The sequence below is a fragment of the Trachemys scripta genome, chromosome 19 (assembly GCF_013100865.1).
Source record: "Trachemys scripta elegans isolate TJP31775 chromosome 19, CAS_Tse_1.0, whole genome shotgun sequence".
Taxonomy (NCBI): Eukaryota; Metazoa; Chordata; order Testudines; family Emydidae; genus Trachemys; species Trachemys scripta.
Window position 1 is genome coordinate 19,113,372 of NC_048316.1, and position 22,817 is coordinate 19,136,188.

At 47.5% G+C, this 22,817-nt stretch overlaps 1 protein-coding gene across 2 annotated transcripts in view; it reads right to left on the reverse strand.

Moving 5' to 3' along the window:
- The window catches only part of ZBTB40 (zinc finger and BTB domain containing 40), a 61,380-nt gene extending 38,976 nt beyond the window's left edge, over window positions 1–22,404 (reverse strand). For both annotated transcript variants that reach the window (XM_034753508.1, XM_034753507.1), the window contains exons 1-3: window positions 22,291–22,404; window positions 9,831–10,628; window positions 7,318–7,451 (exon numbers count right to left, since the gene is read on the reverse strand). In XM_034753508.1, the coding sequence (XP_034609399.1) occupies window positions 7,318–7,451; window positions 9,831–10,566 (870 nt within the window). In that variant the 5' untranslated portion in view covers window positions 10,567–10,628; window positions 22,291–22,404. The remainder of the gene's footprint in view (window positions 1–7,317; window positions 7,452–9,830; window positions 10,629–22,290) is intronic.
- Between the last annotated feature and the right edge of the window lie 413 nt (window positions 22,405–22,817).

Genomic DNA, 22,817 nt, shown 5'->3' on the forward strand with positions numbered 1-22,817 from the left:
GTGCTGGGCGGGCCAGGGGTGGTCGGCCGGGGGCCGGGCCCGGGGCCAGCACCCCAGGGCCCGAGCCGACCCAGGCTGGAAACGCTGGGGGGGCCAGCCTGGGCCGCGCCTCCTCCCCCCACACCCCACAATCAAATGTTCGCGGGAAGCAGGGGAGGGGACGGAGACTTTGGGGAAGGGGTGGAGTTGGGACGGGGGCATGGGCGGGGCCGGGACCCGTGGAGTGTCCTCCTTTTGGAGGCACAAAATATGGTAACCCTACTATTGCCTGCTATCCCCGCCCTGGTCATGCTCCCTTGCTGGACGCTCACCCGGCTGTTTTAGGACCCACATGCTGGGACAATGTGCTTTTTTAAGCTCCCCTTTGGTCTGAGTAGGCTCCAGGCACTCTTTTGCTTTAGCCTCTGGACTCACTCCCTGCCACAGGCTCTCTGGTACCCCTTCAGGGAAGCTGCCGTAGGACCCAAGACCAGTTTTGAACCCATCAAGTCTCTCACCCCCTTCCCAGAACTGCTCTGGTTTAGCGTTTACCCCGTCAAAGACACATGATAATTGAAGTAAAAAGACAGTCTTTGCGAAGGATATCTAAAACAATCACCCTTCACTTTCGACAGTACAAGAGATATACAGAGTCATTCAAAATATGTATGCCATTCCCTGCCTCCGTTTCCTCAACATTGTTGAGTGGACTTTGTTATGTGGGACAGAGTCCTTCCAGGATTCCAAGTCTCCTCTCTTGGACCTCCAGCTCATGGTTTCTCCTCTGAATCAGTCTCCCCTCAGACCTCTGCAGCCACTTAGAGTCATAGAGTTCAAGGGCAGAAGATCATGTAGTCTGACCTCCTGCATGGCACATGCCACCAAATCCCACCTAGCCACTCCTGCACCAAGCCCAACAACGCAGATTAGACCAAATTATTACAGCCCTCTGGAGACTAAACTATTGTACATCACAGGCAGAGAACAGGTGGGACCAAAGTGCACCAATGACTGAGGCCCCAGCACTGGCAGGGAATTGATTTGGTGAGATATACCCAGGTAAACCTAGCAAATGACCTGCACTACATGCTGCAGAGAAAGGAGAAAACACCCCCACTTCTTGCACTCAAAGGTCCCTGCTAATCTGACCTGGGAGAAAATTCCTTCCCAGCCCCAAAAATGGAAATCAGTTTTACCCTGAACATGTGAGCAAGACCCACCACCATGCATCCGAGAAAAAATACTCAGTACCAATTCAGAGCATTGGCCCGCACCGTGCAGCATCCCATCTCCAGCTATATCCATCTCTGATGCTTCAGAGGAAGGAGAGAAAAATAAAATAAGACTATCTCAGGGAGGGAAAAGTTTCCTTCCTGACCCTTAGGGGGAACTGGCTGAAGGCCTGAAGCATGAGATTCAGGACATAAGACACTGGGCCAGAAAGGATCCCCTGGGCCATCAAGCCTTGCCCCCCCATCATAGAAGGCAACCATGTCAAACAATCCCACTCATAAATTATCAAACGCTATCTTAAAACTAGTTTTTTTGCCACCACTACTTGGCATAGAGAGTACATTTATAAAGTTTGTCCAAGCTAGGAAGGGTCGCGAGGGCTTTGGAGGATAGGATTAAAATTCAAAATGATCTGGACAAACTGGAGAAATGGTCTGAAATAAATAGGATGAAATTCAACAAGGACAAATGCAAAGTACTCCACTTCGGAAAGAACAATCCATTGCACAGATACCAAATGGGAAATGACTGTGTACGAAGGAGTACTGCAGAAAGGGATCTGGGGCAATAGTGGATCGCAAGATAAATAGGAGTCAACAGTGTTGCAAAAAAAGCAAACGTCATTCTCGGCTGTATTAGCAGGAGTGTTGTAAGCAAGACACAAGAAGTGATTCTTTCACTCTACTCTGAGCTGATTAGACCTCAGCTGGAGTACCGTGTCCAGTTCTGGGTGCTGGGTACAGTTCAGGAAAGATGTGGACAGACTGGAGAAAGTCCAGAGAAGAGCAACAAAAATGATTAAAGGTCTAGAAAACATGACTTATGAGAGAAGACTAAAAAAATGGGTTTGTTTAGTCTGAAGAGACCCTGAGTGCAGAGGATTGGACTCGATGACCTCTCAAGGTCCCTTCCAGTCCTACAATGCTATGATTCTATTGGGAGGCTGTTTCAGAGCCCCACGCCTTCTTATGATGCCCAGCCTAAATTTATTCATGGACAGTTTATCTCCAGTTGTTTTTGTGCAAACAGTTTCCTTTAGCTTAAATAGCTCTTTACCTCACTGGTGTCTTCCCCCCCAATGTATTTATAAACAACAATCAGATCCCCTCTCAGCCTTCTTTCTGGTAGGCAGAGCGGTCCCTTGAGTAGGGTGAATCGGGGCAACCACCCTGGGCCCTGCACTTTGGGGGGCCCCGCGCTTTGATAAAATTGGGAATGTCCCAATATTTAGCCCTTTGTCCCACATCCCAACCAATGTACGATTGGGACACCATTTGTCCTGCTATTCAGGTGAGGAGGCAGGTGGGGAGGTGAAGCGGGAGGCGGGCGGGCAAGCGGGGTGAGGAGACAAATGGGGAGGTGAAGGGCAGGTGGGAGGGGAAGTGAGGAGGCAGACGGCGAGGAGGAGAGCGGCAGTCAGGAAGATGGGGGCGGGGTGAGTGTGCACCGGACAGACAGGAGACTAGTGGGAGGCTGATTTGTCCCCGCCCCCCCACCCCCCGAGACAGCCCTGCTGTAGTCTAAACAAGCCAAGCTCTTTCAGACTTCTCTCAAGATAGGCTCTCTGTTCCTCTGTCATGTTCCAGTTTGAATTCATTCTTTCTTGAACACAGGTGAGCAAAATCCTACACAGTATTCCAGCTGAGGTCTTACCAATGCCTTGTACAATGGCTTTAATACTTCCCTTATCTCTACTGGAAATACCTTGCCTGATATAGCCTAGGCTTGCATTTGTCTTTTTCACAACCAGTCACAGGCATGGCTCATAATTCTAGGCCTGTGTTTTTCACAAATATGAAACAACAAAATAAAATGGAAAAAAAAAACAACAACATTTAAATGAAAAACTTGGCACAGCAGCAGCTCCTGTCCCACAAAGCTGGGTCTGGCACCCTGCTCCAGGCATCGCAACCTGGCACACGGCGTCACAGTGTTGCTCAGGTTTGGCCCACTTCCTCCCCCAAACAGTGCTGTGACCCACTGCATCAGGACGCAATGCCTAACGCAGGGAGCCAGAGTGGTGGGAGACTGTGGCGTAGGCTCACTCTGCAAAACATCTCTCCCAGGGTCTCCCATCCCGTGCATGGATAAAACACAAAATTTGCTAAAAAATAAAATAAAATTTCACAGGGCTCTTCTCAGTCATCCTGTGATTAACCAATACATCCAGGTCTCTCTCCTCCGCTGTCATTTTCAACTGATGAACCATCAGCTTACAGCAGTAATTCTTTTTATTACTCCCAAAGTGCATAATCTTGCACTTTTTATTATTAAATTTCATCCCATTATTATTACTACAGCGTCCTTCAGCTTCTGCTCGTCTGGCAATGAAAGGCCACGTCTCCACTGCAAAATTAAGTTGACTTAACCTACATGAGCATACAGCCGCCACAGTAATTACATTGTTTGTGTGTGTCTACACTTTGCTCCTTGTGTCGGCGGTACATGTCCTCACCAGAAGCGCTTGTCTCGATTGTACTGTCAGTGTGGGGCACTGTGGGACGGCTCCTGAAAGCCAGTAACAGTCGACATAAGCACGCAGTGTCTACACTGACACTGCAGCGGCCTAACAACATCGAGCTTTACTTTATGCTGCTCATGGAGGTGGAGTTATTAAGTCGGCGTAGCCAGTCAGTTACTTTGACGGGAGTGAAATTTAAATGTAGACACTTCCACAGTTAGGTTGACATAGGTCGATGCAAGGCAGCTTATTTCTATAGTGTAGACCAGACCAAAAAGATTTCCTCTTTACTCAGGAAACATGCCCCTTTCTCCCTTTTTCTTGAACTTTTCAGTCTCTGTGGTTTTAAGGACTTCAGGAACACTGCTGTCTCGGTTTTCCACTCCTTCTCCTCTAGAGATTCGGAGGGCTGGTTTCACCTAGTCTGCAGGTACCCCTTTGTTCTGCCAGGACCCATCTAGTCACTTGTCTATAGTTCTTAAGGACTGTCCGATTCAGAAGTCGAGACTCAGGCACTCCTCCCTGTCTCTTTAGCACAAGGAGTGTCTCTGGAAAGATGTTAATTCCTTGGGTATGACTACGGCAATAAAACATGAGTGCAAATGAGTCTCAGAGCCCAGGACTCAGGCTCACGCTACAGTACTAAAAATAGCCCAAGGGTTTCAGAGCCCAAGCTTCAGCCTGAGCTACAGATTGTAGACTAGGGCTCTATAGACTCAGGCTTTGAGACTGGCTGCTGCAAGGTGGGGTGTATTTTTGTTTTTGCAGTGTAGGCGTACTCCTTGAAACCAAAGCCTGGGCTACACTTAAAAATTAGACCAGCTTAGCTTCAGCGTTCAGGACTGTGAAAAACTTTGTTCCCTCAGTGCCACGGTTAGGTTGACCTAATCCCAGTGTAGATGTGGCTAGAATTCTTCCATCTCTGAGAGGGGAGGGCAATGATTGATGGATTAGCTATATTGATGGAAAAGCCCCTTCTGTCAATGCAGGGAGCATTTACACCACAGTACTGCAATGGCACAGCCGTAGCTGTGCCATTGTAGCTGCTGTAAATTAAATTAGATTAGTGTAGTGTAGACATGCCCATAGATAACAATACAAGTGGGCAAACTGAGGCACACAATATTCACAGAAATCCACAAGTTCCCCAGGTTTTCCACCGCTGCCAGAAGGCATATACAAAAGATTCCAACAAGTGACTGGTAAAATAACACAAAGGAAAGAAAACCCTTTCAATCCTGCCACTGACACAATTACAGCCTTAATTATATGTCCTGAGCTGGACTTCTCTGAGGTGAACTTGCACTTTAAGCATTACTTCAAAACACAGCACTATGTTTCCCTGAAGATGATACCAGGACTCCCTCCCTGGAAATAAAGTGTGGATTTGGAGTAGGTGCCTACAGAGCCTTTATCCCATTAGGAAGCTCAGGAAATGATAGTTCTGGCTGAGTGGGGAGTTTTAGCCTAAGCCCTCGGTTACAATGGGTTGAGGTTCCTCCTCCTCCCCAATTACCTTTGGGACCGAAATTTCTCATGCTTGTTCACAGCCCAGAAATGATTTTCTGGAAGGTTTGAAGAAAATCCATTTCTCATTTATTTGGCATTTATATATAGCTGCTGAAAAATTGTCCAGGTGGCGTTGTGCAGTCAGATAGCTAAAAAAGAGTTTGGATTTCAAACTGATCCTGTGTGGGCAGAGTTCTGAGCCAGCAGGGAGCCCCAGTGAAGTCAAAAGGGCTCTGCATGGGCTCAGGGGTCCACGCGCACCAGCTCATAGGATCAAAGGAATGCAAACTTCACTATGTTTGAAAAATACAAGGAGCAGAGTTACAAAGTCAGAGAAAAATGAAGGCAGGACACAGCCCACAGGTATGGTGTAATGTCCTGGGACAGTTGAAGGAGAGGGCATGCTGGAGGTGGGCTGGTGTGCTGGGGAATGTGGTGGAGCTAAGATCCACCATGCCTGATCCTCCACTGGCATAAACTCTATTACAGACCTTACACAGGTGTGAAGTTCGAGTAGGCCCCCTGCTGCTCTAATGTCCTTCAGGGCCAGGGAGCCATGGATCAGGGAGCTGCAACTGGCTCTCTGCAGCTGCAGCTCTCCACTATGTCCACACAGCAGAGAACTGAGGCGAGCACCATCAGGGCTGAGGATAGACTGAAGGGCAGCACTCTGCCCTGACCCTGCCTCTTCCCCACAGAACGTCAGCTTCTTGTGATGGCTACATGGATGTAAGCATCCTTGAGCTCAAGAGCCATGTTCCAGTCTCCTCAGGACAGGTGAGGATGAAGGAATTAATGAACCTGCTTTGACTTCTCAGATCCACTTTTTTCTTTGGGATCAAGAAGTACCTTGCTTGTAATGCTTTCCCCTGATATTTGTGGGCAATTCTGCACTAAGCGGAGGCCCAGTTTGAAGGCTTTGGCACCAAGGTACCAGACGTTCATGTAAGAACTGAAGTCCTGGGCTGAGGCACCAACATGAATGTTTTTGGCTTCTTCACTGATTCAGCACTAGTAAGAGCCCGAGATTTAGAAGACTAAGTAATTAGGCCTCTCCAAGTACAGTGCAGAAGCTGAAGGTGGAGCCAGTGATTTAGTCCACAGAGACGTGACAGGTCTAGGTGCCAAGGATGTCTGTTCATGGTCCATCACAGAACAGTGGCCCAAGTGCTCTTTAAAGGCTGCGTTTTGGCCTTAAATGCCTCCTCTATAAGACAGGTTTCAAGCCTAAGCAGATGTGAGGAATGAAAGCCCAGCATTTAGAACACTGAACTGATGAATGAGCCTCCTTCAGACAGATGAGGCATTTCAGTAATTTCCATTAGTATACTCGAACAATAATTGTATTTTTCCCAGTTTAAAGTAGTATTTACCAATGTCCTGTCCTAAACTAGTTTTTTTGCAGGAACTTGCCAGTCCTGTCCAGTGGTCTACTCCCTCTCCCAATCACCCACCACTGAGCTGGACTTTCCCTCTTTTATCTCCTCCCTCCAGGCTTGACACCTTGCACAGGTATAAAGGGGTGAGGATGGCTGGGCCCACAGGCTCTCATTAACTCCTTCTTGGTAAGCGAGGAGTCTGTATATCCCATCAGACAAAGTTTAATTTTGCCATCTCATATATCAGTCCTTTACAATAATAAACTGATACCGTTTCTAAAGAGAACAACACAAACCGGAGGCAAGCAGCCAGTATTAGTGAGGCCTAGAGTACAACCGAAAGTGCCCCCAGGGAGCTGTATAAATTTAAATCTCTGGACTACATGCCCCAGCCAGCTTGCTTTCACACATGCTTCTTTCACAGGCATTGTTCTCTCAAGGGCATTGCTCTTCAAGCAACATGACACAGGAGTCTGTTTCCAAAAAGCCCACTCCAATCTCCCTGCTGTTTGGTTTTGTAGATCTCTTGCTTTGTGTTGTCCATCTGAAGAACAAGCATACTTTACTGAGAAAGAATCTTGAAATCAAAGGCTTATGGCTGATGCCTACCAGTGGTCAAAAATTTTCAGGAACAGAGACACAGATCTGACGTGTTAGAATTTCTGGCAAACTTCAGGAAGGGATTTCCTACACAGAGACCATTAAAAGGGTGAGGGAAGGGGAAAACCCTCTTGCTTGTCCGGCAAACACACCTACCTCTCTCTGAGACCCTTCAATTCCCCTGCACTCATCCAGTCTCTTCAGCACGGTCTTGGTATCAGAAAGGGCCTCTGAGAAGACACCTTCGTACTGAAGCAGGAAATCCAGCTTACAGGTTTTGCTCTCTGCTTCTGCATGTAAGAAGTGAGACAAGTTACTCAGTTGTTGAAAGGATTCATGGAAAGTATAAGATGATGGACAGTCATCAGTTTCTAACTAGCACTTTACACAGGGTTTCTATCACCTCTGATATAAAAGGGAAAAAGTGACTCACAGATTCCTTTTACAGACCATCTAGAACTGCAGGGGGGAAAGTGTTTAACACTAGTTAGAAGCACGTACTTAAAACACAATGCAACCTTTATTTCCTCCCATAGTGAACAGAAGTTTAAAGTATCAAAGGGGTAGCCGTGTTAGTCTGAATCTGTAAAAAGCAACAGAGGGTCCTATGGCACCTTTAAGACTAACGGAAGTATTGGGAGCATAAGCTTTCGTGGGTAAGAACCTCACTTCTTCAGATGCAAGTAATGGAAATTTCCAGAGGCAGGTATAAATCAGTATGGAGATAATGAGGTTAGTTCAATCAGGGAGGGTGAGGTGCTCTACTAGCAGTTGAGGTGTGAACACCAAGGGAGGAGAAACTGCTTCTGTAGTTGGATAGCCATTCACAGTCTTTGTTTAATCCTGATCTGATGGTGTCAAATTTGCAAATGAACTGGAGCTCAGCAGTTTATCTTTGGAGTCTGGTCCTGAAGTTTTTTTGCTGTAAGATGGCTACCTTTACATCTGCTATTGTGTGGCCAGGGAGGTTGAAGTGTTCTCCTACAGGTTTTTGTATATTGCCATTCTTGATATCTGACTTGTGTCCATTTATCCTCTTGCGTAGTGACTGTCCAGTTTGGCCAATGTACATAGCAGAGGGGCATTGCTGGCACATGATGGCATATATAACATTGGTGGACATGCAGTTGAATGAGCCGGTGATGTTGTAGCTGATCTGGTTAGGTCCTGTGATGGTGTTGCTGGTGTAGATATGTGGGCAGAGTTGGCATCGAGGTTTGTTGCACAGGTTGGTTCCTGAGTTAGAGTTGTTATGGTGCGGTGCGTGGTTGCTGGTGAGAATATGCTTAAGGTTGGCGGGTTGTCTGTGGACAAGGACTGGCCTGCCTCCCAAGGTCTGTGAGAGTGAGGGATCATTGTCCAGGATGGGTTGTAGATCACTGATGATGCGTTGGAGAGGTTTAAGCTGAGGACTGTAGGTGATGGCCAGTGGAGTTCTGTTGGTTTCTTTTTTGGGGCCTGTCTTGTAGCAGGAGGTTTCTGGGTACACGTCTGGCTCTGTTGATTTGTTTCTTTATTTCCTTGAGTGGGTATCGTAGTTTTGAGAATGCTTGGTGAAGATCTTGTAGGTGTTGGTCTCTCTCTGAGGGGTTGGAGCAGATGCGGTTGTACCTCAGCGCTTGGCTGTAGATGATGGATCATGTGGTGTGTCCGGGGTGGAAGCTGGAGGCATGAAGGTAGGCATAGCAGTCAGTGGGTTTTCGGTATAGGGTGGTGTTAAAATGGCCATCACTTATTTGTACTGTGGTGTCTAGGAAGTGGACCTCCAGTGTAGATTGGTCCAGACTGAGGTTGATGGTGGGGTGGAAGCTGTTGAAATCATGGTGGAATTCTTCCAGGGTCTCCTTCCCATGGGTCCAGATGATGAAGATGTCATCAATGTAGCGTAGGTAGAGAAGGGGCGTGAGTGGACGAGAGCTGAGGACTCCAAAGAGAAACTGCTGAGCTCCAGTTCATTTGCAAATTTGACACTATCAGATCAGGATTAAACAAAGACTGTGAATGGCTATCCAACTACAGAAGCAGTTTCTCCTCCCTTGGTGTTCACACCTCAACTGCTAGCAGAGCACCTCACCCTCCCTGATTGAACTAACCTCATTATCTCCATACTGATTTATACCTGCCTCTGGAAATTTCCATTACTTGCATCTGAAGAAGTGAGATTCTTACCCACGAAAGCTTATGCTCCCAATACTTCTGTTAGTCTTAAAGGTGCCTCAGGACCCTCTGTTGCTTTTTACAGACATTTAAAGGCTAAAGTACTATTAGCAGACTTCTGTGGTCACCTATTGCTCTGCAGATTGTCTTACCCACCTCCCTTCCTCTGCACCGAAAATGGATTCTACTGTATGTCAGATGCAGAAGTCCACATGTAGGCAGAACAGGCTTTGCTCACAGCAGCTCAGGTGAAATAACAACAGTACATTAGGAAACAGACTTTGTAACACCCAAGGCAAGAAGGGATCTGTTTGGGTTCAAAGGAGAAGAGGGCATCCACTGAATTCTTAGAAGGGGACTCTTGCTTCAGAGTTATGCATTAGCAGGGGAACACATGCCAAACTAACCACCCCCTCCCCGACCCCTACCCCCACCCCACACCAGGAACCGTTAAGCAGCTCAGCTGCAAATTGCTGGAAGACGGGGCTGTGACTGGAGTCTCAACTGCTCACCTAGATCACCAATTGTTTCTGTCTCCTTCACGGGCTTGGCAGCCTCCCCTTCCTCACAGCTGTCCTGTCTGGCAGGGGACTGGTGGTCAGCATGGGCATTTGAATCCTCATTGAGGGATTTTGAATCCATCGGGGTTTCCTCCTCCAGAATCTCCTCACGGCCCAAGGTGTGAGTCACGGCGGTTTCTTGCGCTGTAGTGGAGGTGACTGTCTCCATTTCAGGTTCTTCAGGGCCAACAGAAGCTGAAGCCTTTTCAGAAAGCTGAGCATCTTCAGCAGGAGGGTTTTCAGCCTGGGGTGGCTCATTAGACTCAATATTATTTCTGGAGGACTCGACTGTCTGAATGGAGCTGTCCCTCACGACCGGATTCTGAGTGGAGCAGCTGATGAGGTCACTGAGAAAGTTTTTGCAACTAACAGCCACATCAAACATCTGCAGACTGTCCGCCACAGAGATAACTTTGGTAAAGTTATGCTTGCCAAGCGGTAGCTTGCCGGTATACACCATTTCTAGCAGAAGAGCAAACTCGTCCGGAGCCACCACGGACGCATCAATGGAGATGGTGTCTGTGCTATCCAGCAAGGACTTAAAGAGCAGGCTGGCAGCAGCCAGCACAAGCTTGTGCGCTCTGAAGTGCACAGGCCCAATGAAGATGGTGCAGTCGCAGAACTGCTGCTCTTTGCAGAGCGAGTAAAGCTGCTGTAGCAACTGCCTGCTGTAATTGGGAAGCTCCATTGCTCCGGTGGTCTCCCGGCCTCTTCCTCCTCCAGCCGCCGCGCTGCTTTAATGCGAACCAGCTGCCGATAAAACCAAACACCTTGTTAGCACTTCTCAGCCAAGAGCAAGGTGGAAAGAAACAGCTGAAAAAAAACTTCCAGTTTTTGTTTAAAATTGTCATTCATTTTCCAAGGATCAATTCAGTAATTATAATAGGAATGGCCACCATCATCAAGGTATATTTAAGAATGAACAGACAATACAAACAAAATCACATTTTTCCATCATAAAAACAGTCTTGTGACTTTCTTTTTAATCGGCTCTAAACTCATAACTGCTCAGAGTTTCAATCTGGCAGAGAAATGGCACAAGTGCGGAGAAGAGAGTTCTAGTGAAAACTGGGTTTGATTTTACTTGGTTATGCCCACCATCTGAACATCACCCATGACATCTTGCTGGGATGTTCTTGCCAAGCTCATAGGGTGGTGTGGGCCCTCTGCATGCGGCAAACATAACGCCTATGCACCATCTGAGTCCCATTAAATCTGGTTTTGGGAGCTCAAGCAAGCCTGAAGGCATTTAGGACTTTTGCTAGGCCGCTTCACACAGGTGAATTTCACTCCTGAAAAGCACACCTATGAAATACTTACTAACAGTGCAAAGGGGCCCAGAAGTCACAGACTTATTAAGTTTCAGAGTAGCAGCCGTGTTAGTCTGTATCTGCAAAAAGAACAGGAGTACTTGTGGCACCTTAGAGATTAACACATTTATTTGAGCATAAGCTTTCGTGGGCTACAAAAGCTTGTGCTCAAATAAATTTGTTAGTCTCTAAGGTGCCACAAGTACTCCTGTTCTTTTCGCAGACTTATTAAGGTGTGAGGAGTCTAGAGTCAGCTACTGCCCCTTTGATAAGATACGCAAGCGAGAGGCCTGCTGTACAGCCTCTTTGACACTGTAAAGATATAAACTGTGGGCCAGATTCACAACGGTCCTTTAGCACCCAACTCTCAATTGTAGGCTTCACTGTGGTCCACAAAACTCCCACTGTACAAGTATGCACCTAAGCTCTCAGCACCTAAATTTCCACTGTAAAGGTTCTCTAGATGCCTATGTTTCTGCCTGTGAGCACGTGCACTACTGCCTCATCCTGATGCTACCTCCTGCCTAAACATCAGAGCGATCCACATACCAGGGAAGAAAAGCATTCCACTTTGAATAAATAATTAAAACATCATTGAAGCAGGGGGACTAGACCCTGGGTCTCCCATCTCCAGGGAGGCTCCAGGCACCAGCTTCTCAAGCAGGTGCTTGGGGCGGCCGCTCCGGAGAGGGGTGGCACGTCCAGGTATTCGGTGGCAATTCGGCAGACGGTCCCTCACTCTGCCTGGGAGCGAAGGACCTCCTGCCGAATTGTCGCCGCAGATCGCGATCGCGGCTTTTTTTGTTTGTTTGTTTGTTTTTGTTTTGGCTGCTTGGGACGGCCAAAACCCTGGTGCCGGCCCTGCCCACCTCCAAGGTGAGTGCCCTACCATTTGACTATAAAGTCATTATCTCTTTTGCTCTCTGGCCCAATGACTCTAATTATTGATACACAGTGGAGCAGCTTCAACAGGAGGGATCAAGGGAACCCCATATCAGAATATCCTATAGCTCAGAGGTTAACACAAACTCCTGAGAGGTAGCAGCCCCCTATTCAAATAGTTTCTTCTCCTCTGGCAGAGGGGCAATTGAGCATGGATCTCCCACATCTCAGGTAAGTGCTCTAACCACTAAGCTAAAAGTTATATGGTGGGCAGCACCTCCACTCCCCCCCATTTTCTGTGGAGTAAGTCAGGCATCCAACTCATTCTCACAAGAATCCCATTAGGTGTTGTCAAGGCTAATTCCCCTCTCTGGCACTTCAAGTGCAGAAGGTGGAGGCCTGCAAGGATTCTAAAAATTAATACTGGCCACTCCAGGCTTGTATTAAACTCCCAAGGTTACAGCTTTTTTCTGACCTTGGACGGGTAGATGCTGCCACCACCCAAGTGCAAAAACCCCTTTGAGAACCCAGGAAGGCACACTTGGGAATTCCTCCCTGTGGGGTACCCTCAAGCCCTTTCACACACACCCTCCGGGGAAGAGCTGAGAAAGAAAAACCAAGGAAATCAGCTGTTGCCACCAGCTAATTAAACATGTGTACAAACCTCTTAGGACACAAAAAATCCAATCCTGTTCTTAAAAAAGGTAAATTTTATTAAAACAAAAAGGAAGAAAATACATCTGAATACTCTGACTATTGCTAGATTTTAAAAAGAACCACTTATAAGGATTAAGCATTAAAATAACTCTCTTGAGGTCCAGCTTAAAGGTTATAAGCCAAACCAAAAGCATTTGAGGTTAGCACAGAGGAATACAAAAGCCATAAAGAAATAAAAGAAATAAACCTAATCGCGTCTTCCTGGACATTTCCTGATCTACTTACATATCTAGGGTTTCAAATGAGTTATTTCTAGGTATGATCTGATAATTTTTCATACCTGGCGCAAGCTTTTTACAGCATAGTTCTGCCCTGTTCCCTCTCTCCCCGAGAACAACACAAACAGACAAAGGGGAAGTTTTTTCCCCAATTTTTAAAAGTTCTAGCCTTCCCATTGGCTCTTTTAGTCAGGTGCCCACTCACTTCCTTTTACCTATGCAGGGAGACTTTTTAACCCTTTACAGGTAAAGAAAGTAGAGAACAACTACTAAGAGTGATCCCATAACTAGCTGGCTGGCTGGGTGTCCATAAAAGGGAGCTAGCCCCCCGCTCATTTATCACAGGTGCCTAAGCCACCTGACTCCAGCAGAGGAGCTCCCACTTGTCTCTTGCTAGCAGAAATAGGCACATCTCTGTAGCCCAGACTTGGGGAAGGGCTTAGGACACACTCCTCTGCTCATCATCTCCCACTGGCTAGCTTAGGTGGCTCCCCGCCTAGTGTGGTTTTTGTGGATCACATTCTTAAGCGCCCAGCTCTCACCATTCTTTGTAGCAGGAGCCTAGGCACCTAACTCAGGCTTTGTGGATTGCAGTGTTGTTCCTGTGATTTTCTAGGCATCTATCTCCCATTATGGACCCCAGGCCTAGGTCTTCAGTTGCCTGATGATGAAAGCCCCATTCTGTCAAACGGATGCAATTCATAATGTCATGTGCCTCAGTGTACCAGTACATATGAGAACAGACTCCGAATCCTAGTGATGACTGGATCTGGTAACAGACAGAGCTCTCGACCATGCTTGTAGAGGTTTCCATCGCTTCGCTCTGACTCAGACATTCTAGGGTTCAGAGCGACACACTGACAGAGTTATTTGCAGGTCTGTTGTAGCCGTGTTGCTCCCAGGATAGTAGAGAGACAGGGAGGGTGAGGTAATATCTTTTATTGGATCAATTTCTGTTGGTGAGAGAGACGAGCTTTTGAGCTACACAAGATGCAGGGGGGCGGGGGAAATAAATGCATTTTCAAAATGCGTCAAGGAACGCCTAGAGCACAGAATAGAGGCTCCTTTCATGAATATGTAGAAATCTGAATACTGAACAGCTCAACCTTCTGTTTCCTTGGATCCAAGGTAGACGTGGCTTCTGCGTGTCACTATTACCACTGGTTGTCTGTAACCCTTCTCCAGATCAGCCACCTGGGCTCAGGGTTACTAAACATATGTGCTCAATTATCCTCTCACAACACTGTAATTCAGGAGTAACAACTCACATCAGTGGAATTACACTGGCGTATGTGAGAGAAGGAGACCCATTTTCCTTGCCAGATACAATGTATTAGCAGCACTAGTGCTCCTGCTGCTTGCCTAGAGCTGAAGGATTTCTAGTATCTGAAATGGGATTTGATCATGATTGGCGTGGAATAAAAGATGGGATACTCCCTGTGAAAGGAGAATAGGGAGCATCTATGACCTGGAAAAAGAGTTTTCTACTCAGTCCCATTCTCAAAGCTTTGTCCAAAGAGTCAGTCTCCTCCACCTGTTTGCTTAAACATCACAGTGCCAAGGCTAAAGCCACAGTCCTCTTCCCACCAAACTGTTGGTCAGGAGTAGTGAAGATAAGGTTGCAGGGTCAAGACATTATACAAGAAATCCAAGACCAGCCTCAGAGGCCCCTGCCCCTTCTCCAAGACAGACAACCTTGAAGCAGAGGGTCATAGCCCATGGCTGCCAGTGCTTCTGAGCCACTAAGTCATAGCCCTTTTGCAATCATCCACTTGCAAGGTCCTAAAGAGCCACTGTGATCCCAAAGAGAGTGGGCATTTTCTTTACACTAAAGGTGACTGCTATGTCCATCCTCAGGACCGTTGTTCAAGATGCATAACGCTCCCTAGGCAGACTACATTTCTTTTATTCATAACGTTTAAGGACAAAGGGGACCATTAGATCATCTAATCTGACGTCCTGTACATCACAGGCCATTAAATTTCACTCAGCTACCTCTGGATTTAGCCCAATAACTTGTGTTTGGATAAAGCATATCTTCCAGAAAGGTGTCTAGTCTTGATTTAAGGACATCAAAAGATGGAGAATCTACCTCTTCCTTTGGTAGTTTGTTCCAATGGTTAATTACACTCACTGTTAAAATATCGGTCTTAATTCTAATTTGAATTTGTCTGGCTTCAGCTTCCAGACATTTTATGGATGACTTTTTGGAAAGCTGGCTTACTGCCTGGACTGTACTGGGTATATCTTTCAGGTCATCATTATTGCTTGTTATTTATCTGCTAAGCGCTGACAGCATGTTCTCTATGTGCCTCTTGCCATCCCTACTTGAAAGGAAAAGACAATTTTGTTGCTTTTTCAGCCTGAATTGCTGAGGCCACTTCTGAGCCAAGCTCAAGGATTTGTGAGCTCACTTCTTTAGGAATTTCAAACCCTCTGTGCAGCACAGCTTAACTGTGCAGTTGTGGGTTCCTCTGGGGCACTGGAGCCATCTGAACGCTGTTCCTCTTCTGATGAGAAAGCTGCCTCTGTTCATTTTCAATGCTACTCCATTGCAATTTAAACAAAAGAAGGGGCTGTGCGAGGGAGTCTCCTGGAGAGAAAGCCAAGACACTTGTTGAGCTGAGTTAGCCCCCCAATTAATCTTTCTTCATGGATCAAGAGAGGAAGAACCACATGAGGAAAAGCAGGCCATTTCATGCCTTCGCACACAGGGAGCTTCCTGCCTTGGAGGGGAACTGAGGACCATTTTCATAGATTCCAAGGCCAGAAGGGACAAATGCAATCATCTAGTCTGACATCCTGTATAACATGGCATAGAAGTTCCCCACCCCACCAAGCCCCATTCCCCCAGTACCTGGACCCCGTCCCTCCACTGAACCCCCTACACCCAGAGCCCCACTGCTGAGCCCCAACCACCTTCACCTGGACCCCCCTGCAGAGTCCCATTGCCCCTGCATCTGGAACCCCTCACCAAGCCCCTGTGCACCCAGATCCCCCCGGTCCTGTCACTAAGCTCCCACACCCAGATTTCTCCACACACAACCCTCTCACCCTACATCTGGATCCCCCCTACATTTGGATCCTGCTGGGCTGAGCCTGCCTGCCCATACCTGGTGCACCTGGCGTGAAGGGGAAGGGCCCCAGGGTGTTTCTGGGACAGGCCTGGCCCTTGCGCTGTGTCAGGGTCAGGTGCAGCCTCACTGCCACGAGTCCCTGTCCCACAGGGGTGGAGAGGGGGAACTGCAGGGTGATCTCCCACCTTCATACAGAAAGTGGCCTATGCTCCGCACTGCCATGCTGGAGCCTCTATGTTTATTTACTGACAAATACAATCTGCACAATTTTAAAATATTGTGCACAGAATTTTTAATTTTTTGGCACAGAATTCCCTCAGGAGTACCTGATGCTCTCATGCCATTAGAAAGCTGGTAACATCAGGGATTGTCAGAGTGCCAATGCCATTGTACTCATGAAGCTCTCATATCCCCGGCACTGCATAACTAAGACATATATTGTTCTAACCAACACCTCTGCTGATACCGATAAAAATACCAAAACCTGCTTTAAACATTGTGTTTAAAGATTATTATTACCAAAGTGACTAACTTTAAAATGTATAACATGATGGAAAAGCTCTTCCTCAGGATTTCAAGTGTCTCTGTCTACCCTTTAAAAAACAAAAATCAACCACCATTGCATGACCAAGAAATTAATAAACAATAACTCAGCACTACTTTTTAAACAACCTACAGCTCCACAGTCGTGGACTCCCCCTGCTGACAGAACTTTGCTAACAAATGCTATTGCTAGACCTGGACAACGTAGACATTGGTGAAAACAATGCGCAAAAAAAGATAACATTGCCTAATAAGGAACTAAACAAGGGAATGCTGTTTAAGACTCTGACTGTAAGAACGTTAGGGGAAAACATTTTATATTTAAGCTTCTAGGAAATTACAAAGCATGCAAAGTATATAAAATGAAGGAGAATAAAGAGAATAATCAGCAAAGAGAATAATCCAGCCTGTCAGCTATAAATAAAAGTCACTGCTGTCTGACAGCTGATCCGTCTAAAGCCCGCATCATGAAATATCCTATCACTGTCGGCACTAGTTGGGCTCCCTTGTTTGCACTCTGCTTAGAGTAGCTAAGCCCTGAATTGGTCATTGGGGCAAACTTCCTTCTCTCTCCTAAGATGACCCCTCTAAGTGAGAGGTGAGCTTACCCTGTCAATGCCCATGTTGCACCTGCTCAAATCATGTTTTTAAAGGTTCTCATCTAAATCAATAAACACAAGTGAACAGAAAGCCGGCGTTTGTTCCTTCACATACTTTCACTGTGCTGTCCCTTGGGCATTGCAGCAGTCTCTGAAAAATGAGCAAGCCTCCATATCAAGTGCTCTGTAAATGTGAGAGTTAAGGACAGAGTGACTGTCTTCATTCAGAATTTAAATACTTTTTTTGTGTGTGTTACCAGTTTCCTGTCTTCTTGTTATCAAGATGATGACCTTAGAAAAAGGGTTATTGGAAAGCCAGAACACCACATACATGAATCAATTTTCTTTCCTCTCCCACCAAAAGTGACAGTCTTTTGAAGAGTTGAAAGAAACTGAGGGGTCATTACCTTCCTCTTGGGTGATCCAAAGTGCTGGAGCAGGCAGTGCTCCCAGAGGATAATGCAAAACTCAGTATGATGAGCCAGAGCATACCAATTTGTTTTTCAATCTATTTTATTTCAGTTCAAAGCATCAGTGCAGACAGATAGAGGAAAACAAGCAATACTTTGACTATATTCAGTCTTCCTCAATCTCTAAATGCGGCAGAATACAGCCAAAGCATTGCTTGTTTTCCTAGGCTATCTGTCTGCACTGATGCTTTGAATGGAAATAAAATAGATTGAAAAACAAATTGGTATGTCCCAGCTCTTCACAGTGAGTTTTCCATTATCCTTTGAAGCAAGGGTTGCCACCTATCCTACTTGGAACAGTGTAGCCCTAATCAAAGTACAAAATTACAATCATGGAAGTCCTGTTGAAACCTAAAAAACAAAAAAACAAAGTCAAAGTTTGCTTCAAAACTCTGTTCCTAACATGCCTCATTGTGCCCAAGAATGCTGAGAGAGAGACTGAGATTAGACAGGTTTTCAGTGACATCTGCAATACACACAGGATGCCAGTTGCAGATTTGAATTTCTGTTCATTGTGCGAGTTTACATCAGACACACAGATTCCACATTGTAATTCACTGTGGTGTTTACACAGTTTTGACCAGCTCCCCTGTGCCAGTCTGCTTTCAATAAAGCACAGGAGAACATACTCTTCCAGTGAGACTGATCTCAGACAAGGCATGAAGCAGTCTATAACGAGTCCTGATCCTCACTGAAAGTCTTTTAAAGGAAAACCTTTTGGAAGGACCCCATGTAAGAATGGTCAGCACAAAATGGTGCCTATTTTCCTCAAATTTGTTTGTAAAGTCTATAGAATTATCCCATTCCAAAATAAAATCCCTCAGTACTGCTCTATAGAAGAATTCCAGCTGCTCTACTCTCATAAGCAACTTCAAAACAACCAGCATGTCCAGCTAATAGAGAAGTGGGGAGGGACCAGATGGATCAGTATGTGAGACTTCCTTATCTACTCCTGGAGGAATTTTGTGCTACTGTGCATGTGCATAATTAATGAGCCGTGGATATATATATGTTTTTTTGCACAGAAAAAAGCTTCTCCCGAAATGTTGCTGCAGTTCCACCTTTTGCCCACCAGAGGGCGCTGTGGCGATAGAACAAAGCAGCAGCTCCAGGCCAGCTAGGGAAGAGAAAGAGCCTGCCTTCTTCACAGTGTCTGTCAGGAGACAGGGGCTATGGGGAGAGAGACAGCGTGGGGTGCTGGGGCTCATAAGGCCTACTGGGGGAGGACAGATTGGGGCAGGGGCTGAATGGGAGGCACAGGTCCAAAGTGGGGAGGGAGGTGCAGGGCCACATGGTGATTGGATGGAGGGCAGAGCTACATAGGGACAGGGGAGTGGCTGGGTGGGGGCACAGAGACTCATGGGAACAGGATACAGAGCCACATAGGGGCAGGGGAAGGGGGTGCAGGGCCACATGAGGATGGGGGAGTGGGTGTCTGAGTGGGGGTGGAAGGACATATGTGGACAGGGGTACAAGGACACATGGGGGTGCAGAAACACATAGGGACCAGGGGGCAGATGTGCCTGACTGAATGGGAGAAGCTAGGGCTAAGCCAGGGTCTGCCTGGGGGAAGCTCCCTAACAATCCCTCCCCACCCCCCAAAAAGCTGTTCCCTACTTTTCCCACCCACACCCAACAACCCTCCAAGTTCACACCCAGACTCCTTCCCAGCAATTAACTTCCCTCTCCCTCAGCTCTTCCGTTACCCCTGACTCCCTCAAGCCTTTGCACTGCTTCTGAGGGGTGCAGGGAATATGATTCTGTATTGTAGTTTAAATGAATTATTATTGAGAGTTCTATATTAATATGTCTAGTAAGGAATCTATTTGTCAAAAAACATTTCCTGAATCTTCGTTGTTGTCTGTACTGTTACAAGTATCAGAGGGGTAGCCGTATTAGTCTGGATCTGTAAAAAGCAACAGAGAGTCCTGTGGCACCTTTAAGACTAGCAGACATACTTGTATAAATGATCAAAAATAATTGAAAATGGTGTGATTATATTGTGTTATTTTGACAAATAAAATATGTAGAATTTTGAAATATTGTGAGCAGAATTTTTATTTTTTGTTGCAGAACTTCCCCTGGAGTACTAATCCCCAAGAGAAACATCTTGGCCTCACAGGATACACAGCACTTAAAGCTGGTTTTCTTCTCAGCATTGGCCATGGAGACATCTCCTAAGGTTTGAAACCCTAAAATCTCTCTCTTTAGGTACTGATATGGCCACCATCACAGTCATTAATGAATGCATCCTCACAATTCCCCTCTGTAGTTGGAAATACTACAATTTCCATTTTACAAATAGGGAACTGAGGCACAGAGCAATTAAGGGCCAATTTTTTTAAAATTCATCAGCTCCCTTTGAGAACAATGCCCAAATGGGAAATGAGCTCTTTCAAGTAAATGGCCAGATTTTCAGAGTGTCCAAATGGGAGCTTTCGGATACTGAACTTTTTCTTCATAAAATCTGCCCCCTGTGACGTCCCCAAAAGTCACACATGAAGCCTGTGGCATCCCAGTCTACTGTCTTAAACATAAGCCCATTCCTTCCTCCGACTAGCTAAAACAGCATTAAAGATAGCTCATAAAGCAGAGTTGTTTGGGATTAGCAAGGGTTCTGATTTTATGGTACGCCAAAAGAACTGGGAGATGGTTAAGGACCATGACTCTTTATAAACCCTCATTTCTTATTTTTGTAACACCAGAGATATGAAGGCATAAATGCAGTCGCTGCTGCTTTCCAGATCACAAGCTTATATGGTGAGGAATATGTACATCCCCAGGGTGGGAATCTATGAAGGAAATGCTTAAAGAAGAAGGGAGAAAATATCTATAACATTTTAAAAATACTTGCATTAGGATGACGTATTTTATAAGTAGGTCCTCTATTGGGAATTCAATTATATTTGAGAGACTTTATATTGAAAAGTGTAACTAAAGAAGATATTTAATTTTTTTCCATAAGTTTACATTCTAATTTATTTGCTTAAATAAACATTGTATTTAACAATCTAAATAAAGTGACCTTTCTCCCCACTTTGCAAAGAAAGAAAGAAAGAAAGAAAAATCTGAGTAACACTCATTAGTTGGGCACACCTGACTGCATAGGACAGGCTTTTCGGCTTTCTTAAGTGTGCCTTATATGATATATGTTTAAGAATGAGGACAAGATCATACTAAGTGTATAGCATAATTCTGAACCCTAACGCCATTCTAAGAATGACTTAATTAATGCCTCCATCTGGAGCACTATTGTGGAATCCTGGGAAGAACTCCACCCGGACAGAAACTGGGATTTTAATTCCTGCCCCACTAAGTAGTTTTAACATATTTTTATGAGCCCAGCAACCAGTGCAGCAATTTTTAAGCCAGTTCATGTTTTTGTCAGATGAGAAATAAAGAGGACAAACTAGTTTTCAACATCTTAGAAGAGCAGACAGGGCTCAGGGCCCAGAATAAGAGATCTGGGAATGTTTATGTCAGGGAGGTCTTGGAAGTCACTGAATCCCTGACTTCCAGAGACCTCCCGACATTCTCTGCTTCAGCCCCAGAGGCTGCAGGACTCTGGAGCTGACAGCCAGTGGGTTCCAGCGCCAGTCGACAAGCAGTGACAGGTGATAGATTCCCGAGGGGGCCTCCTCAGGGTTCCAGCCCCCCTGACAGCCTGGCGCAGGGGGTGGAGGGCTGCGGCTGGGGTGTCCCATTTTCTCTTTGGGAAATATGGTCACCCTGCAGCTCCAGCCGCCATGTAGGGTGACCAGACAGCAAGTGTAAAAAATCAGGACGTGAGTGGGGGGTAATAGATGCCTATATAAGAAAAAGCCTCCAAAATCGGGACTGTCCCTATAAAATCAGGACATCTGGTCACCATACCGCGATGGGCAGAGGGGGAACCCCACAGCTCCAAGCCAGCACGGCGGTGGGGGAAACCAGGGAACCGCAGCAGCAAGTCACAGGCAGGTCACAGCTTCTGTGAATTGTGGGTCACTGCCCTTGGTCTGCCCGGGACTGTCACTAACGATAACCATGACACAGTCTGAGCCGCGCTAATTGTGTCAATCAGATTTGGACCCAGTTACAATAGGAAAAGCAGCTCCAGCCCTGCTCAGCAGAGTCCCCCAGCCCCGGCACCAGGGCCCACAGCGCTCTGGGGCAGGCGCAAGAGCGCCCCCGGGCATGCAGCCGCTTCGGGCAGAGGGGCCCCGGGCTCTTCACGGCAAAGGGCCCTGGCCTGGCCCCGGGGACACCGCTGCGGGGAGCGGGGAAAGAGGCGCCCCTCGCTCCCGAGGGCCAGCCACCGCCGAGGCACTACGGCCCCCACAAGGCAGCGGGACCCGCGCCAGCCCGGGGCTCTCCGCGGGGCTTGGGGGGATGATAAGGGACAACCCGCCCCCCACGGCCCGAGCGAGGGGGGCTCCCTCGGCCTGGGTGGAAGGAGCCCCCAGGCCAGGCCAGGTTCGGGGCCCGGGGCGGGTCGCGGCCGGGGAGAAAGGCGGCGGGGATCCCCCATTCCCCTGTGGCCCCCGGGGCCCCGGGACAGCCCGCCGGCTGGCGCCCGTGGCCGCTGCGGCGCGGCCCCGCCGTTTCCATGGTTACCTTTATTGGGAGCGGCGCGGCAGCAGCAGGAACAATAAAGCTTCAACAACAGGCTCCCCCCGGCTGTGCCGGGCCCCGAGCTGCGCGCCGCCATCTTGAAGCCACAGCTATCCCCTCCCCGCACGGCCGCCTGTGTCACGTGGCGAGACTGGTCTGGCGGCTACTATTGCGGAGGTGGGGGGGGGGTCCAGTCACGTGATGCATGTCTAGTAGGCTCCCATATCACGTGACGCGGGAAACGTTCAGGTGGCGGCTTAGGTCACGTGACGAGGGGAGTACAAGACAAACACCGCCCCGGGCCGGGCCTGGGCAGGAGGGATTGTCCTTGTCCTGGTCCTGTCCTCGGGGAGCGGCGGGGCGGGGCGGGGCGGGGCTGCCAGCCCGGGGTGGCGGGGTCTGGCCGGCTGCAGGCTCGGGCCCAGCCCGGTTCGTGTTTTCAGTGGGTTCCTGCGCTCAGGAGGGCTGGACCCTTCCCGTCCAGTGAATGCGCGGTGGGACTCCCGTGGGATCGCCTGACTCCAGGAGCT